This window comes from Pyrus communis, chromosome 12, assembly GCF_963583255.1.
Source record: "Pyrus communis chromosome 12, drPyrComm1.1, whole genome shotgun sequence".
Classification (NCBI taxonomy): Eukaryota; Viridiplantae; Streptophyta; class Magnoliopsida; order Rosales; family Rosaceae; genus Pyrus; species Pyrus communis.
In genome coordinates this window covers 17138575-17158775 of record NC_084814.1, presented here as the reverse complement: position 1 = coordinate 17158775, position 20201 = coordinate 17138575, and the positions used below count along the sequence as shown (strand labels likewise).

Genomic DNA, 20201 nt, shown 5'->3' with positions numbered 1-20201 from the left:
TGATGGTCCTGCATCACTTCTATCATGATTGGTAGAATTAATAGTAGTTCTATTAAACAGGACGGATCTCGATTTTGTGGAAAACATAACAGACGTGGCCGTAGTCATGTTATTTATAACATGAAATGGAGAATGAAGTGGGCTTCTTCTGCTTTTGGACCATGATCCAGACAGACAGTTTGAGATAGCAACAATTGATGACGGGTTTGGATTTGCTATTTCCAACCTTGTCCTTATCGGATTAAATGGGATGGATCTCGATTTTGTCGAGAGGTTGTAATCATATTGGCTAGAGTACATTTATTTATTCTATGCATCGAGATCGAATCTCGCTTTTAAAAGTTTAGACTGATTTAAAAAATAGAAAATCATTTGTATATAAAAAAATGATTAGATGGATCATTGGATAACTATTTCGTTTTCAATTTTCTGAAAAATACTTCAGTTTAAAAAAAAAAAAATGAAAGCTGGAAACCAAAAAGTGAAAACCCAAGGCCAAACTGTGAAAAGTCAAAAAAGCAGTTTTTAGTTTTTCTTTTTAACTGAAAATTGAAAGTAGTTACCAAACAAGATTTTAGCTTACAATTTAAAAAAAAAGTGAAAAAAAAAAAATTTCCAAAATGGTTAACAACCCATTGGTAACACTGGATTAGTGTGTAGAGTTTCGAATTCTTTATGACGCAACATTTGAACTAATAAAATTTATAGGCCCAACATGGTTCACCACCAACATCACCGATATTGTTTCAACTTAACGACTTATTATTAGGTGTTAGGCTTTATCACAAAAGGCTTTAGTGATATTAGGGGTGAAACTCTCATATATTAATTGTATATTATTATATCATATGTCTGATGTAGGATTCTATTCTTCAACACGCTCTATCACGAGTGACCCTATATGGGTCACATGAGACCAATTCCCACATCGAGAATCAGTCGAGTCATTATATCGGCATTAATGTAACTTTTAGAGAGCCCGGTCATCCTTTGGGGACTAGAGCCAATGAAACTTTTTGAGGACCGAGTCATTCAATATCTTTAACGACACACCCCGAACCCCGTGCTCAATGGACACTAAGACCGAGGCATATTGGGCATCACCCAAATGAGTGAACAAGCCATGATATGCATGAAAACATAACTAAAGTTATCAACTAATAAAATCTACCAAAAATTCAGCAAAATTTCAATTAAACAAAGATCAGCCCAAAGTAAAACACCCATAGGTAACCACATTAATTTCAACACATTCCCGAAGGGCCACCCTTAATATGTCTTCGACCCTCTTTTACATGCATGACAACTGGTTCAGAGCATAATTGTCCAATACTAGTTTTACAAATAAAGCAGAATAGGTAACCTACTCGATAAGGATATGTTAGAGCCTGGAATGATGCCTCGACGTCGTATATGCTTACATAAAATGCTTCTAATTCATGAGGGGACACAAAACATAAAAATGTAAGTGGACGAAAAATAAAGTTTTCTGAAACAATTTTTTTTTTTTTTTTTTTTGAACATACTAACCCTCTGTTGAAAATACATATAATACTACATATAATTTTAGAAAAACGTAAGCATGTCATAAAAACTAAAAATTGATATTGATATATATATATATATATCTGTATACACTGAGAGCTAATAGATACATGTATATTGAGCATCTACTTGCCGGCTACATAGTATACAATATCATTCACTAGTCGTAGCTAGTGGAAGCTGGACAATATAATTAAGCCATTGCCAAGTAATCTTGAGGCAATAACAAGTAGAGAATATAATTGTATAATCATGTCATTACTGAGTAATCTTGAATAATGACAAGTTGAGAGTATAAATATAGTACCAATACATGTGTAAGCTGGAAATATAATCATACACTAGGCGCAGCTAGTGTAAGTTGGAAATATAATCATACACTAGGCGTAGCTAGTGTAAGCTAGAAATATAATCATGTCATTGTCAAGTAATGTCGAGGCAATGACAAACCGGAAGGACATGTCACAATGTGGACAAGTTGAAAATATTCATACACGTGTAAGATATGTCCTAAAGTCGTGGAAGCGTACAATAATACTTTTAAGTATGTATGGGCGTATGCGTGCCACAAGATATGTATAATAAAAGAATAACATTCTTGAAATTGTCATCATCATGAATCATAAAGTATATATCATAAATCATAAGTCTGGTAGTAAAATCTCAAAATCTTTCTAACTCATAATCATAAATCATGCCATAAATTATCTTTGAAGATATATCATGATACCGGTATAATCTGTAAAACATAACTGAAATTCATATTTATCTAGACATGCTTAGAAATTTAGATAAATAAGACATTTTCTGAAATAAATGTCCACTCACTAATCTTCAATGAAGTCCTCCTCTATCTAGGCCTCTTCTATCGAATTCGGAAAAGTGTGCGGATTCAGAAAAACTTGGCCTATCGCTGGAGCTCATCTCCTTGCTTAATGCGAGAAGGTCTTCCTTGAATCTCGCTGGAGTTGGATGGGTATTTAGGAAGTTATGGTGAGTCAGCGATGGTGCTTGGTGGTTGAAGTTGTCGAGAAATTAACGATGGTGGTGGCGTCGGTGTTTTCGGGGGAGTGTGACGAAAAGGGATGGGTCGTAATAATAGAAAAATTAGGGATGGGTCGTTTACGTTTAAGCTGGATCTAGCACAATTTTCTAAAAGCTCAACTTAAGAAGAAAAACTCAAACCTAGAATGTGTCGAAATAATATTCTGTTTTGATACCATGATAAACTTTATAGGCTCAACATGGTCCACCACCAACATTACCGATATTGTCTCAACTTAACCATCTATTGCTAAGTGTTGTGTTGTACCACAAAAGGTCTCAGTGGTATTAGAGGTGAAAAGTCTCAAATATTAATTATATTATTTTGTCGTCTATCCGATCTAGGATCTTATCTTCCAACATCAAGCTCCTAGTTTGTTCTTAACCTCAATTGGAACATAAACGAAGGTGCCTTGTTGTTTAAGGTTCAAATGTAAAAGGCATGACCCACGTATATATTCAAAAAGTCATTCCAAATTTGACACCAAGCCAAAAACAAATTTGGAGAATATTTGATATGATCGATAGTGAAGTGAGAAATTACATTTTGATTTTACATAGGATTGACTCACTAATTGGACGTGGTGTTTATCTAATTTGATCTTGAGGCCTTCCATTTAGAGACGTTCACAACAAGTATAATTATACATTTCTTCTAATGTTGAAATAAATCTTATGTTCGAATTCTCCCTCCCACAATAACAAAACAAAGAAAAAAGAATCGATCGAATAATCACTTTCGTTTTTAATTAACTCAGAAACAATGCAAATTATGTATACTTGTATATATCCCATGAATTCATTGTATATCATGGATGGTGAAATTCACTTTGAGCAACACATCCACTTACCTTGTACAAAAAGAAAGAACAAAAGTCGAATAGGGTTTATAATGGCAAACAAAAATTATCACAACAATGGTTATAAGAGAGGCCTAAGTTGTAGTCTTGCTGCCTCTAGTAGTTGTTGCATCTGACCTCTTTGACACTGCTTCCTTCAGATCATAGTAGCGGCTTCGGTGATGATCAACCAACACGCAGAGTTGCCGTATGGCCTCCCTCTTCTCCTCCCCAAGGCTCAACAAATCTTCATCCTTGTACTTTACTTCCCTCTCAAGATTTCCCACCTGACTCTCAAGTTGGCCAAACTCTTTCATTAAGTTGAGCTTCTCTCTGGTTTCCTTGCTCGCCGATGCTTCCAACTCCCAAACTTTCTCTCTCAACACAAGTTCTTGCTCTTCCTTCTCGTTCAGTTGTGTGGTCAAGCAATCTACATTGTGCTTTAACCGTTTGATCTTGCCAGCATTCTCTTTAACCCAAGTTTTTGCAGACTCAAGCTCCTCCGATATTTTGGCAATCTGGTTTTGAAAGTTCTTGTGTCCCTCGTCAAATTTAAGCACCAATAAGTCCAATCCATGCAGTGTACTTTTCGCTGTTTCCGATATTTGCTTCATCTTTCTGTCTGGATCTTGATACGTTGCTAGCTTTTCTTTAAGATCTTTGTTTTCTTTCTCGTACATCTCCTTGAACTTCTTGTAGCTCTCCTTGTTTTCGTTATGTATTTGTTCCGCTACCCTGATCCTCTGGTACAAGAGGCGCACATTGTCTTCAAGATTGATTCGGTACTTCTCTGCCAATTCTTCCATCTTCCTTTCGGCAAATTGTACATTTAACTTAGATTGAGGAAACCAAATTTTAGCTTGTTTATGCTCCTTGTTGAACTTCTTGAAAGTTTCTTCATGTTTCTTGATAATTTTCTGCTGATCAGAAATCTTGACTGTCAAATTATGGTTTTGATTTTCCTTCTCACTCAGTATTTCCAAATACTTTTGGTTATCTCTGTCAATTTGGCCAATCTTGACTATCAAGTTATTGTTTAGATTTTCCATCTCAGTCAGTTTTTCCAAATAGCGCTTGTTCTGTATCTCAATCTGCAAGTCCAACTGGCTTTTCTGAGCCTGCAAGGAATCCATTTCCTGTTTCAAATTGCTGACCTGCGTCGTGAATTCAATAAGTCGAGCAGAAGCTTCGTTCTTTCCATGCTCGCATTCTCCACGAAGAGCGTAAATCTCATCCCCTCTCTCGGTCAAAGTTCTCTCCAACCTGAAAATTCTAGAAAGAAGACTCTCATTTTCCTGTCTCAACTTGCTGTTCTCATGGTTTCTGTTTTTAATCTGCTTTTCCACATTCCTTTTTTTGTTACGTAGAGAATTCACTTCCGATTCCAAGTCATTCACTTTCACAAGAAAAATTTCTTTTTCTTCCATCATTTTCCTCTCAACCGTGTCCTTTTTTGTTAATTCCTCTTTCAGAATTTCCATCTGTTGCAGATGCTTGGAGATTTCTTTATTCTTCTCATCCAGTTGTGCTTGTGATTCAATTTTCTTCTGGTGCAGGATCTTCAATTCCTTCTGCATTGCATTGACCTGCTCACTTAAGCCTTTGACTTGCGTCGCTGATTCATTTTTCTTACTCGCCATCTTTTTCTCCATTTCACCTTTTTGCGCACACAACGAATCAACTTCCTGTTGCATATTTTCAGCATGTGTCATCAAGTCTGAAATTTTCGACGCTGAGCTCTCCTCATTTTCCTTGAGTTTGTTCTTGAAATCAGATATTTCATCCTCTCTTTCTTTTAAAACTAACTCAAGTTCCAAAATTCGCGCATGTAGTCCGATATTTTTATCTCCTAGCTGTTTAGCTTCAGCAGATTTACCTTCTTTCCATGCTTCCAAATCTCTTTTCTGGCTGCATAAGGATTCCAACTCCATTTTAAAGCCTGTTAACTGTCCCTCTAACTCTTTTACCCGAGCTGAGGAATGATTCCCATGAGCTTCATGCACTTCGACAAGAGCTGAGAGTTCTCTTACTTTTTCATCCACTTCATCCTTCAGATCATTGTCTACAATATCTGATTGTTTTATTTTTCTCAATGCTGCCAAATATTCTGAATTTATCGCCTCCTTTTCTCCATTTTCAGAGACCGATTTTCGCTTCAGATCACCAGATCCTTCGGAATATTCATTCTTAAGTTCATGCTTGATGCTGTCAGCTCTTTCCAATCTGGCATTGTTACCTTCAACGTCTTCTGAGGAATAATATTCAGAATCTGAGCTTGGGGGAGACATGGAAAAACCTTTTTGCTCTTTCTTGCCATGAACGATTCTCCCAGACTCTCCTACTAAATGATCATATAAAGCATATAGTGACTGGTACTGTTGGTAGAAGTTCTCAATGAGTGCAACAAGTTCCGACTCTTGCTTCAAATCTTTTTGGTTTACATCTTTCTTCCCTTGGTCTTCGATTTTTATAAGCTTGAAGATCCTTGTCACATTGGTTTCAATTTCTGCAGATAAAAAATAACTTCAACATCAAATGAAGTGGCAACAAAAAGGAATAACATATTGATCGACTCTCGAATTCGGGAAGAAAACTCGAAAATTTGTCAAATTTAACACACAACCAATGCATCCGAATTTTCATATTATCACATAATATTTAGGGTAACAATTTTTAATGGTTTCCTTGCGCAACAAGCAGACTGCCATAATTTTATAACCCTAGAACGCAGTTTCAGAACTTTACAAAAAGAACTGATGCCCTACATTTGAATCACATCAACTCAAAAAAAATAAAAATAAAAAAAATAAAAGAAAAAGAAGAAGAAAATCAATTCCAGAAAATCGTACTCAGTTATGGTCTTTTCTTCATGGCATTGCAGAAACAAAAATTTGCAAATTCCCTAAAAATAAAAAGTCTGTTTCGGGATCCATGGATCGAATGAGTGACCGGCATTTTAGTCGAAGATCAAAGGTTGAGAGGAAAGAAGTTTACACCTGTTTTAGTCCTCTTCAGCCGCTCAGTTGTTTCAGGATCAACATGATTATTAAAGGACTTAGCTAGCTCTCTCCAGCGATGTTTTATCATCTCTATCTTGGATACTTAAGCAAATACTCAAAAATCACCACACACAAACACAATTCTCCATCCGTCTTGCACGCAACATATCTAAGACCTGAAAATCAAACAAGAACAAGATTCAAACAAAATATAAAATCTCATCAAATAAAAGGGAAGAAAAATTATCATAATCCGTATCGAAAAGCTAAGAAGTAAAATGCTCTTACGAAAATGTATGTTGTGATTAGAGAGTAAGATTGACAGAGAAACACTTAAGGATTATTAGTTCATTACCATTATAAGCATTCTATGGGTTGGTGGTTCTTCAAGTTCCACTAAATATTTCTTTCATTGAGTTGAAAGTTATAGCATCTGTTTCATCAAGCAGTGCAGGCAATCGTAATGGCAGAGTCAACTAAAGATTTAGTAAGCAAAAGAAAAATTAAGACACTAAAAATGGAAATCACAAGTACATTTTAATGATGTATAATTTTCCGTGTAGAACGCATTGAAAAATCTCACTTTTACTTAATTTTCTTCAACTTTGATCTCATTTATCAACAAAGTTGATTGTTTGGGGCATAATAGTCCTTTACAGCTTAAACCTAAAATCGAAACGATTTACCAAATCTTATACTAGAAACTTTAAAGTCTAAGCTCTTATTGATGATTCTACTCGATTTTCTTCAACTTTGATACCATTTATTGACATGGTTAATTATTTTAGGGCATATAATTATCTTTTAGCGCTCAAACCTAAAATTGAAGGAATTTACCAATTTCAATTCTCGAGATCTATTGTGTAAGCTCCGAATAACCTTTCTACAACGTAAGACAATCAAAGTTGAACAAATTTGAATAAAAGTGAAATTTTCTCAACGCATCTTTGTTTTGCATAGGAAAACACTACATTTATATACACAAACAATAAAATAACAATTGAGAATAACCTTTACATTTCCCAACAAAAAAACAAATAGAGTAAATTTGCCAAAATATTAAGTTCTTTTTCCAAATTAGACAATGAGGAGCCTTATTTATTGATATTATATTTCATTTGTCTATTTTTTTTAACAGACAATATAATAATTATATTAAATTCATCTAAGTTACGTAAATGGAGGAAAACAATAAGTAAATGAGAGAATCACATCAAAGAGTAACAAGAAATCGAAATATTTTTGTTTTCTAAAATCCTATTATCTAAACAATTATTGAATCATGCTCCTTAGCTCATATCAGACTGTAAGATAAAACCAAGCAAAAAATATATTTCTCGATTTGGAACTAGAAAATCTTTAAAGCAGAACACGCAGTAAAAATAAATAAAATAAAATTATCTTGAATAATTTATCCACAAAAATCACCTGAAACTGGAATGCCATTTTCACCCAGCGGAAAAAGAAATATTTCGATTGCAATTGGAGCAGAATTTAAGATCTTTTTCCCTCAAAAACCAAAAAATAATGAAAAAAAAAAGCAGGATTTTGGGAGTTAAAAATTGAAAGAATGGGAAAGGAAATAACTGTAATTTCCTTGGGGTTTTTTAACTGGTTATTCTTGTGTCCTACCCCTACCTTTGTGGAGAACCAAAAATTGGCGCTTCTTTCGATGAAAATACCTTCTGATTTTCCAAATATTACAACGGAAACCATTGGAAATCAACGTCTGAGATTCGCGCTAACTGGGGACCAAAAAGGCTGACACTTGGCATAATTTGGTACTCACTCTGTAATTACCACGTGCGGTATTTCCCGCCGCCTTACAGAACATGGCGGGGATTGATTGCCGGCCAGATAAAGTGATCAACTTGAAATCCAGGTCCACGTTGCTAGGTTTTAGACCAACTCCAATGTGGGCTAAAAACCAAATTACTTTCCAAAATTTCCCTCCAAACCCACTCCAACCCAAGGGGAAATTTTGGGCTAAATGCTAAATGCTAAACCAATGCCAAATTCCCCTCAAAATTTAGCCTAGAAATCAGAGTGGACTCCACCCAATATTTATCGGAATGTAAATTTTTTTAGATTAAAATGTTTATAAAATTAATTTACGATGGTTTACATATTTATTTAAAAAAAATTAATTTAACAAAAAAAAATAACCTAAGTTTATTCTTTAATAATCCCGAACTAAAATTTTAGGCTAGAACTGTTGGAGCAGAAAAGCTGTTTCTTGGCTAAAAGCTAAATTTTCCGGGCTAAAAAATTTGGTTTTTAGCCCAACCATTGGAGATGCTCTTAGGATTTTTCGTTTGTTTTTTTTGGTTTTTTTAATTTGTTTTTAATTGAATCAAAATTATGATTGATTTAAATGATGTGGATGTCTACCTCACATGCCAATAGTATACAATAATGGTACAAATAAATAATATGAATAACATCATTATTTTGTTAAACTTCATAACATTTCTTAATTATAAATTGTCGAATATTATAAACCCGTATTTCCTGATGGTTTTATCGTGTGAATCATTGTCAATAGTTTGAGTATTGACCTTTGGGCACCTGAGGTATCTATCAGTTTGGCAGTTTTAGGTATCCTATATACCCAACTTTTTTATGATCATTAATGATATAGACCAGGTTTATAATTAGTAGCCAATTACGTAGACATGGAACATGTGATTGTGAGTGTAACACATGGGAGATTAATCGTCATAGAATGACTCAATGGTTGATGACAAATTTTAGGTCTATATTCCATAAAGCACGTACTCGGTCCGATTCTTGATGCTAATGAATTACACAATGATGGTCAGGAAAAGACTACCTCTGTGAGTCTTCCTAGCCCCTGAAAAGGTGAATTGCCGTGACGAAATCACTATTTGATCTGTCTTTAAAAAAAAAAAAAAAAAAAAAAAAAAAAAAGAAGAAGTAACACATGGGAGATTTGGGGTGATTAGCCTCACTTAATTCAGTTTTAATGTCCAATTTTTAATGTCTATATGCCTACTGTAATAATTATGTGGCCATAAAAATCACATTCTATTTAAATGTCAAACTGAATGGGAAAGGAGAAAACTCTGAAATCTCTTTGGATGTTTCAAAATCACTTTCAAACAAGCTCGTAATGATTTATAAATTAAAATTTTGATAAAACAAAATGATATCGAATTCTTTATTTATCACATTCAAACTTAAAACCTCTCACTCACAACAAAGATAAATGGTAGACTGTAGTGGTACACAATTTTTGTTACATCAATAAGAGAATTATTTAGGGGTAGATTTTTTTTGCCAAATTATCGTGCCAACAGTGTCATATCGATTTTGTGCCGAATTTTTTGTGTCAATCGGTAATGGTACGGTATTGTACTGTACCAAAATTTCATGATACGATATTGGTAATGGATACCATTACCACGGTATTACCGTACCGTATCGAAAATATAATATAACATATAATTATATAACACACATTATTTATAATATATATTTTATAATATTCCAATAATTTGAAAATAAAACCCTACTTATATTAGCATTGTTGTTGGTGATTTTGATCTCTTGAGTTAGTGGAAATTAAACACAAAGAGTTCTCAATTCTTTCACAAATAGCCATGGATATCTTTGCAATCCCCACTTCTACCGTTGCTAGTGAAAATGCATTTAGCCTAAGGAGGAGGGTTGTGAACCCTTTTAAGGCATCCTTGACTCCTAAAATGGTAGAGACACTAGTGTGTACTAGTGATTAGCTTAGAACTGATGAAGTAAACTTCTACAAGGAACCAACAAAAGATATGATTCAATTTTAAAAAGAAATGGAGGAAGTAAAAACAAGTAAGATATGCTTTAATTCTTTTAGTAAATTAGTTATTAAATGGTTTTCAACTTTAATTCTTCTTGTTACTAATATGTTTTCTTAGTTTGTAATGTAGACTTGACACAAGCTCAATCTTCTACAACTTCAATACCTCCTCCAAAAGTTTCGACATCTCAAACTTGAAAAATTGATCAATGAATTTTACTTTTTGAAGTTTAGTTCCAATCTTCATTCGGTTTGAAACCTTAACTTCTATTTGTTTTGGTTTGTAACTTTTATATGGGTTGTAAGCTTAATTTTCATCATGAATCTTGATGCACCATTTGAATTATTATGTGTGTAAATTGTGAATGATGAATAATAGATGAATTTAGGCTACAATATATGAGATAAAGATACAAAAATAAAGTGTACCCTTGAATTAGGTTAAAAAAAACAAAAACAGATTTTGTCCCAAAACAAAGTGGCAATTACCATTGTCATACCATGCCACCGAACTATTTGGCAATACCAAACTTCGGTATACCAAAAGTTTGGTATGGTAGTGATAATAGATTTTGCCAAACTGAAAGTTTGGTACGGTAATTGGTACAAGGGTTTTGGTACGGTAAAAAGAGTTTCGTTAGACATTCTCTCTATCACCATCAAGCATGGTTTCTCAAAATCAAGATGATCATCAGCCAAGCAACCATTTTGCTCAGCAATCGGCGTACGACGCTTTTTCTCTGTATTTACACAGTACACGAAACTACAAAATGCAAAAACTTACTAGTCCTCATCGGAAGACACCTTTTGCCTCTTCCACTTGTAGGCAGCTTCCAATATCTTGAGATTTGTCGTCTGAGCTTCCTCTGGGAACATGTAATCAATGTACTCCTCATACCTGCCAAGTCCCAACACAGATCAGTTGACATATGGAAAAACGAAATGAACTCGCCATATGGAATTGAACACAAGAAAACTAAAACTCTGCTCCATTTTTCAGTAACTAAAAGATTCTCTACAGCGAGATGAATATATAATTATAAATGAGAAACGAATATAAAAACTTAGGAATGTAAAAAACGAGCGAGTTGATCACATACCCAGCAGGGCCGTCTTCAGTCATTATTGGCCTCCTCTTCTTCAGTTTCTTTGGAAGCTTAGATTGGACTAAGCTAACATCACCCAAGTCTCCAAAGCTAGCCTCCATATTCAACCATTCTTCCAGCAACATACCTCTTTCTTCCTTCAACTCGGGTGCTGAAGTTCTAAAATAGTTAACAGCTTTCTCAAAAACCCCTGGTGAAGCCCAAAAAAAAAAAACACAAGGGTTAGATATTCTCAACTGTAAAGGAATATAAATTAGACAACTCTCAATTACTATTCTATCTAGTAACAACTGCTTACTTCGAGCACGCAGAAGACATTGTTTCTTTTGTTCAAGGAGATAATCCTGGGCTTGATCTTCGGACATATCTGAATCCACACCATCTTGCACCATAGCAGATGCCTCAAATTTCGCATAACTGATCCACACCTTGAGGTGTTTAGTCCGGTCTAGGAGTCTCTCGTAAAGTTCTCTAGTTCTCTCAAATTCACCCTCTGATATTTCAAAGTCAATGAATGCCTGTTATCAAATTATCAATCAAATTAGTAACAAATATAATGTTGTCATTTGAACCTGTAGTGCATAAATTAAGAACATCAGCCGTAGCCAACAAATATATTTGTCATAGATTTTCTAGAAAGAATCGCTGTTGGTATACTGAGTAGCTAGGAACATGTTCTCCATATCAAAACTAGCTTTAGTGATAAATCAATCAGTAGAAAGGATATACAATGAAAAACACTTTGATACAACAGAGAATAATAGGTGCGTTGCACAGTGTTGCTTCTGCTATTTCTTCAAATTCAAGTTTTAAGAGTCAAGAATTATAACTATGCATGGCACTGGTGCAACTAAAATCTATGGTATTATACCAGATGTAATGAAACATCATTGAAGAGTACAAAAGTGCAGAAAAGGTTAAACTATATTCCATAAGAAACTATCAAAATTCAAACAATAAAAGTTGTATTAGAAAAAGGATGTTCCTGTGTCTTACCTTCCACAACAACTCAGGCATGTCAAGTGACGGCTGGGCAATGGCAAGTTCAAAAAGCGACCTGGTTCGTTCTGTCTCGCATAAAGATTGCTCTAACTCTGCATACTTGGTCCACGCATAACAGTTTTCTGGGGACCACTCCAGATACTTTTCATACAACTTCCGACATCGATCCATATTCCCAAGGTTCAGCTCAATCTCAATATACTTCTTAAATATCTGTTTTAAGGAAGCATATTATGAATACTAGCTATACATTTTGACTTGTTAAATGAACTTTGTAAAATGAGTATGTGTATTTGCTAAATATACATTACCTTATCTTTGGGTGCCTTTCCTATTGCATTGCCGAGGATCTGTCGTGCACCCTTGAGATTCAGCTGCCGTATCTCAAACTGGGCAGCAAGAAGCCACATTTTTGCAAACGAAAATTTCTGGTGAGGAATCAAATTAAGGCACTCCCTGGAAGAATTTCTAGTTATTGAGAAATCTGTTCAAAGTATTTAGGATGTGTCCACATGCTAACTATGTCAAAGGTAACAAATGTAAACTTATACTGTGAATCCTTGTTTTAATTTGCATGAATATTTTCACCAAATAACCGCAATATGCATTGCAAAATCTCCAAAGTGTAAGCCATCAAATTAGTTGGTGCAACAAAGAGATGTCTAAAACACTACTACAACAAATCATGATTTACTACAAAAAAAGCCGAAAGCTCATCAGTCCACTGTCATGATAAACTAAAATGGTACATATAATATAAGAACACCAAAAATATAACTTCATACCCATATTGTTCAAATAAAACATTAGTTTTCTTTTCACCCAAAAGAAAAAAATTAGTTTCTTTGGGTAATAGTTTTCAAGCTTATCCTCATATACATCCAGTTAAACCTTTTTTCAGTCCCAGTGTACTGTAGCAATTCATGTACCGAGAAAGATGAACAAGATTTATTTCCAATTTTATACATAAGTATTTACATATCAATATTGACCTGAATAGTAGTTAAAAGAAAAATATGTCAAGAACAAAACAATCTTCAGGTACATCAACAAAACATAGCTTAACAAAATGACACTTACCTATACACATCTCGAGTACGTTCCATGTCTTCAGCATCAAGCTCCTCGTAGAGTGCATAGTTAATCCTAACATTGCAAAAGAAACAAACAATCAGCAACATATTATTCAAACAAATCAAGCCACATTAAAGTCAAAGCATTCGCACAGTCGCTAACTAACCAAGGCTTAGTACATGTACCACATACCACAAATAAATGTATCGTTGCCAATATCGCTTCTCTGGAGCCGGAGGAACATTAGCAATTGCTCGCTCGTAAACTTCTCTAATTCTATCCTTATTCCCTGCACTCTCTTCTAGCCTTATATAATCAAACCACGCATCATAATTACGAGGGTTCTTCCTAACCTCATCTTCATACTGAAACCTCCTCTTTCCCACAATTGCATCTTCAATCCCTTGCCTATCTCCATACTGCTTCTCGAAACCCACAAACTTCTTATATAAGTCACCGGCCCTTCCTTTGGGTATATGATCAAGTGCAAACTTATAAATACACCTTGCTCGATCAGTTTCTTTGCACCGTTCTTCGAATTCAGCAAAAGCCACAAATAACTGCTCAGCCTCCTCATCATCAGCTAGAATCTCCACTGCTCTCTCATATACATTTCTTGCCCTTGCAACCTCACCATTCTTCATCTCAAACTTGGCAAACCGAATCCAAGCACCAACTTTTGGATGACATTGTACAAACCGCTCAAAAATCGCTCTAGCACGCTCCACTTCATTATAGCGAAGTTCAAACTTGATAAAGGAGAGCCAGCCTTGCTGGTCCGGCATCCAATTCATCCACCTCTCATATATCTGTCGAGCACCAGCCACATTCCCTATAATCTCTTCCATGTGAATGTACTTGTACCAGAGCTGGTCAACTCTAGGCAAGAGCGTAACAGCACGGTCCCACACATTTCTTGCATGGTTAATGAACTTGTTCTTCATCTCCACCTCCGCATACTTGAGCCACAGGGTGTGGTTTCGATAATCGACCTCAAGGGCACGCTCCCAAACCGAGCGAGCACGCTTGAAGTCCTTCTGGGACTCCTCCCACTGGGCATACTTGATCCAGACGCTGACATTCCACCTCACACGCCGGATTAGGTCCTCGAATTCTTTGCGCTTACGGAGACGGTAATCAGCAAGCTCAGTGGGATCAGTTATCTTCTGTTTGGGAGGTCGAATTTCAGCCTCCTGACGCTCACGTGCCTCCCGAAGAATTTGCTCTGCAGTGATTTGGACGGGGGCTGGGGTTTTGTTCTTAACCCTAGTGGGTCGTGGGAGTTTGACCTCAGTGTCCTTTCGGGTTAGGAACCCTAGGGAAGGGTCTGCGTCCTTGTAGGAGGCCATGGCTAGGGTTTTTTCGCCTGGAAAACAGTACAACCCAGTCAAATTCTAGCAATTCTCAATGCTTTTCAAATTTTGAACTCCAGAAAGTTATTCCAAATCTCAAAAACGAAACGTGAACTTTGCTAATTCCAATTGCAGAAGTAATTTCAAAGTTTTAACATGAAATTTAATCGAATTAACTGAAACTTGATAATTTAGAACAAACTGGAATCAGAGAATTTAATCACAGATTTAAGTTTTTACCTGGAATTCGGAAGAGAAATCTAGCAGTTGCAGAACGCGGGGTCGCCGGAGAAATGAGAGGGAAGGGCTGTTAGGGTTTTGAAATTAGAGGAATTGGGAATTTAGGGTTTGGGAAATAGAGGGAAAGGGGTGCTCGTGGAGGAGACGATGGGGATTGGAAAAGATGCGCGCATAAAATTTCGTGGGTGTTTGTGTTGGGGTTATTACTTGGGCCGGGTCCTTCCGAATCCAAATATAATTCGGGTTTCTAGAAATACGTATTTTTATAGCGTACTTAAGAGCAAATTAAAGATGCAAGTGAAACTTTTACGACGACGACATTTTCGTTGAAATATTTCAAGATGGCAAACAATTTTGCTCCAGTGAAACTTTTCTTTGCGAGTCTTTCCGGTTTCTGGAATGGATAGATTAACCATGTCTTATTATTGTGGAACAAAAAATAATCAAGAAAATTATGGAGGTGACATGTGAAATTTTGGGTAAAAAGACAAAATTACTCTTAAGACACACCGGAATTTCCATGCACATGCAACAGACAATAACTGCTCAATCAAGGTCAAAGGTAATCACAATGATATTCTTTTAAAACCTTCTCATCACTCATCATCAAATCATCACTCACAAGATAACTCCCAATTATTTTTTTTCAAATTGGGATTAATTACCAAATTAATTACCAGATATTATTTCACATAATATCTTGCAATCAATCCTACAAATCAACCATATGCGGCCGGTCTCAATTCTCCTAATAACGCTGGTCACACCCCTATATATAGTCCATCATTTCTCAAAAAAACCTCAGTTTAATTCTCTTCTAAAATTTTCTAAACATTTTTCCCTCAAATTCTAACTTTAATATCAGTGATTCTTCGGCTAAAGCCCCCCCATTCATTGTGGACTCGTGAAGATCTAGGCCTTGATCTTAGGTGTTAATTGTTTTGCAGGTGTATTTTTGTCCAAGAAGAAGAAGGTGGAAATTTGCATCCACAAATTGGTACTTTCATTGAGAGTCTTGATTCACACTCTCATAGAAGACTCTCGCATTTAAGGTTTCTAATTTTTTGTTCATTCGTAGATTTTTCGTACGTTCTTATTTCTTGAATTTTTTTTTTAATTCTTTGAATAAACATAAAAGAAAAGTACAATGACAAAATATTCGGAAACCATGACGAATGGAAATTCCAACATTCAAGAATTTAGACCACGACAATCTACGAGGCTTAACAAGGCAATGAATGGAACGGCACCACCCCCACGGGGGTACCACCATAGCAGCCACCACGGTAGCCACCATCGTGGCAACCTTCGGCGTGGCCCACACCCACGGTGAATAAGTCACCTTGCAGCCTCAAGCTCAGGCCTATGCCACCTTGTAGCGTCGAGCCCAGGCCCGCGCCACAAAGGAACCCAGCTTGGCCCAAGTTGAACAAACCCATAATCAAGTAGCCACTGTAGGAGCAACAGGCCAAGCCTCGCGGGCCCAAGGCCATCACAAGCCCAATCCACTCCAAGGCTGAGCTAATGACCAGATAGCCCAAGCCGTGCCACTTCAAGCTTCAAGGGCCCAAGCCCAAGATGAGTCGACCTAAGCCATGACCCGACGTGAGCCCAATGCACATCCGAGTCGAGCCCAGGCCTAACTCCCACGCATGCCGCACATGGAGCAGCCCACCATCGTGGTGTCCCAAGCAGCCCAAATCGGTCCAAAACCGGTTCAACCATCCCGGCTCCAAATTTCAAGGTTGAAAATTGAACATGGGGCATTTTCACCCTATTTCTCCGTAGATTTGACATTTCCCAACTCAAATCTCTCACTCGGAGTCTACCACACTTCCACTACTCAAGGAGACGCATTTCGTCCAAGCTCTTCCAACCTAAATGGAGAACAACACTTGTCTCAACAAGTTATAGAGTTGACGAGCACCCTCGCACATCAGACAACCTTGGTGAATCAGCTCCTGCAATGCACCGAGATGCAACGTGCCCCTGACAAGGTGTCCAGGAGTAGGACATAGGCAGACGAAGAACCTCTCCAGCAGTATCCCGGCAAACAACCACTAGACCAGCCACGAATTGAGCGTCCTGGCAGTGTACACTCCCGACTAGGCCCCCGAGATAACGTATACTCTCGTCTTAGCACGTGGAGGAGCGTGCACTCTCAGTTAGGCCCACGAGCAAGCATACACTCACTGTTGGGTCCACACTCTGATAATCAACATGAATAACCTTCCAGGCGAAGTGTTTATTCGTGGCTAGGCCTACAAAGAGCATCCACCACCTCATATTGGAGTAGGCAGCATGAAGGACGAAGAGACCTAATTACTCAATCCAGCTCAAGTTCAACCAGAAGCTTGCGAAGAACTCACTTGCATGCTAGGGATGTACCACATGCATCGCGCCGTGGTGTAGACGATCTAAGCATATAGAAAAACAGCCTAGACTAGCAGGTCAAGAACGGGGACAGCCAAGAGCTCCACTACCCTACCAAAGGTAAATTCAGGAAGAAGTAGAGAAGCTCTTAACTAAGCGATTGTGTGATTTCCAACGCAACGATGTCACTAATGAGGCCCTACAACGAGATATGACCAACATGAGCAGGTCACCCTTCACGGACAAGATCGAGCAGACAAAGCCTTCACTCAAGTTTAGCATGCCACATTTCACATCCTTCAAAGGAGATGGAGACCTGGAGAGACACTTGAATCACTACCAAAGCGCAATGATCATTTATCAAAACAACGACGATCTCATGTGCAAGATATTTGCCACCACTCTACAAGGCGATGAGTAATATTGGTTCTACACCCTGCCGCCATAATCCATCCGGAGTTTCAACGAACTTTCTTTGGTTTTCACCAAAGAATATTCATCCTATTGCTCGATCAAGAAGAAGTTTGACCACTTATTCAACGTCAATAACTCAAAGGAGTCGCTTCACAACTATCTGAAGAGGTTAAAAAGCAGAGAAGGCAAAGATAGTTGGATGCAACGATTTGATAGCTGGAGCAACCTTCCAAAAAAAGACTTCTAGCAAACCACCCACTGTTCGGAAAATTCATCATGAAGGAAGATCTAATTCTGGTAGACTTTTTCGCTCTGGTAGAGAAGCATGCACTTTGGGACAAGGCTCTCCAATCCAGATTCAAGGACTTGAAAGAGTACTTGACATTACCTTCATACTATCCAAACTTAAAGCAGCGGATGACCTATTCACATGTTCATATGAGAATAGTTTGGGGCCCGACTACCTTCCACAATTCAAAAACTCTTCTCGATGCGGAAACTAGCTACCAGAAATTCAAAAGCTAACTTTGGCAACAGTTGTTGCACCGGAAGCTCAAGTTATACCTTCAGATGCATGCAATCATCCTCATGACACATTATTTTGCCCCAATCCAGACACGCGACAATAAAGACGCAGACACTGGCGAATGCAAAGTTTTTTGACAAACGCAACAACTTAGCCCAAAAGGCGCACCAAGGGTAGACGAACACTAGAAGGACACACTCGGAAACAAGTTTTGTTCTCGTCGCCCTAAAAGATTCTACATATGAGCAACTGATAAGCTCATATCTATATATATTTTATATCAAATTCACTTGTCTTTTCTTAGTTAGTTCCTTATATTTTTGAGCTATTTACTTTGTTTTTGTGTTTTTTAGGATTTGTCAAGTAAAGAAAAGAAAAATAGCACAAGTGGAATTTTAAGTAACAAATTCGTCAAAACTGCATGTGCATGTTAGCTGACTTTGGAAGCAAGTTGCAGACAACTCAGAATGAATTAGAGAATGAGCCTTATATTCTTCGAAAGCTACGGATGTCTATTTTCTGGAGCATTTCACGGATTGTTAATATCATTTTTCTAGAAGAAGTTATGGCCATTTTAACATTGAAAGGTTCCCAAGAGGCTGAGCAGTTTGTAACTGACAAGAAAGCATTGAAAGCAATAAATCATTGAAAGCAATAAATCCAATAAAACTAACAGCCAAAATTGATGCAGCCAAGAACAAGCCAGCTAACACCTATTCAAATATCAGAGGAAATAGAAAATTAAGTGAGAGTAATGGGCATAAAGGCTGCCCAAAGAGTTACAATTGTTTTAGCATTTCCTTTCACTTATTGTCATCACTAAATGGCTATTAGTGGGGTGAGTTATGGAGGAAAAACTGTGGCAGCAAAAAAGAAGAAAAGACCTACAGGTTGCAGCAGCAAAGGGGGAAAAAAAGGTGGAAAAAAAGATAGAAAACAGGAAGGAAAGCAAGGAAAAAAGGCAAGGCTGCTACATTGGGGAAGGAAGGAAAGGAATGATGAAATCTTGGCATTCTCTTCTTTCGGTTTTATCTTCTCAAACTCATGTCTTTCTTTTGGTTTAATTTGAGAATTATGTGTAACTAATTTTTAGTAGTTAGGGGCTGTTTTGAAGCCCCGAATATGATTGCAAGTTTGTTATGACATTTCGTTTGAATTACTTTTACGAATGGATGGAAATTGGTTCACTACTTGTCTCATTTATGAATTCTTTATGTGTTTTCTACGGATGCATACTTAGTAAGCATATCTAGGATTCTAATACTATGAATATGTGTGTGCCTACCCTTGTCGAATGAGGACCTACATATGTTATAGAGTAGTACTTGTTAATTGCGATTAACATGTGAATCAATTTCTAGGATAAGTAAGACAACGCTAGTGCTTACAATGCCTTGTGATGACTCAAACTCTTTTCATTTTTAATGATTTCTACTTGTTAAATCTATGAACACACTATTCTAGATTGCATGTTAGGGACTAAGTTAAGTTGAAAACGCCATTCTCTTAACATACTACATAAGAAAGAGTAATAGGTTGAGTTCTAACATTGAGCCAACTTGAGCATCTTCATAAAAAATGAAAGAAATTTGAATGAAACATAACATGTTTGCATGATTATTTGGTGGTGGATAGCAATTCCCCTAACTCGTTTTTCTTAATTTGTGAACTACTTAAAAATATGTTTCTGTTCTGTTTTTGTTCGATTTAATTTAAATAGAAAATCAACTCCAAAAATCCCAAAAATTTGTGTGAGTGTAGCTCTGTGTGTCTAGTGTCTTCATATAAAATTTCCTAGACTTTAGATAAGTGTAAGTCGGTCTAATAATTATTTTTCGGTGACTGGTCAGTAGGGACAGCAACACAGTTTTTATGA

At 36.8% G+C, this 20201-nt stretch overlaps 2 protein-coding genes across 2 annotated transcripts; both read right to left on the bottom strand.

The window, feature by feature from the left end:
* Positions 1-3384: 3384 nt before the first annotated feature.
* Positions 3385-6588, bottom strand: LOC137711718 (COP1-interactive protein 1-like). Its single transcript, XM_068450978.1, has 2 exons — positions 6425-6588; positions 3385-5934 (listed from the first exon to the last, which is right to left on the bottom strand). The coding sequence occupies exons 1-2, from the start codon at positions 6513-6515 to the stop codon at positions 3524-3526; spliced, it is 2502 nt and encodes an 833-aa protein (XP_068307079.1). The 5' UTR covers positions 6516-6588; the 3' UTR covers positions 3385-3523.
* Positions 6589-10596: 4008 nt separating this feature from the next.
* LOC137710704 (uncharacterized) lies at positions 10597-15214 on the bottom strand. The gene is made up of 8 exons (XM_068449807.1): positions 15013-15214; positions 13613-14786; positions 13427-13492; positions 12658-12802; positions 12341-12559; positions 11643-11862; positions 11339-11534; positions 10597-11136 (listed from the first exon to the last, which is right to left on the bottom strand). The coding sequence occupies exons 2-8, from the start codon at positions 14767-14769 to the stop codon at positions 11022-11024; spliced, it is 2118 nt and encodes a 705-aa protein (XP_068305908.1). The 5' UTR covers positions 14770-14786; positions 15013-15214; the 3' UTR covers positions 10597-11021.
* Positions 15215-20201: the final 4987 nt, after the last annotated feature.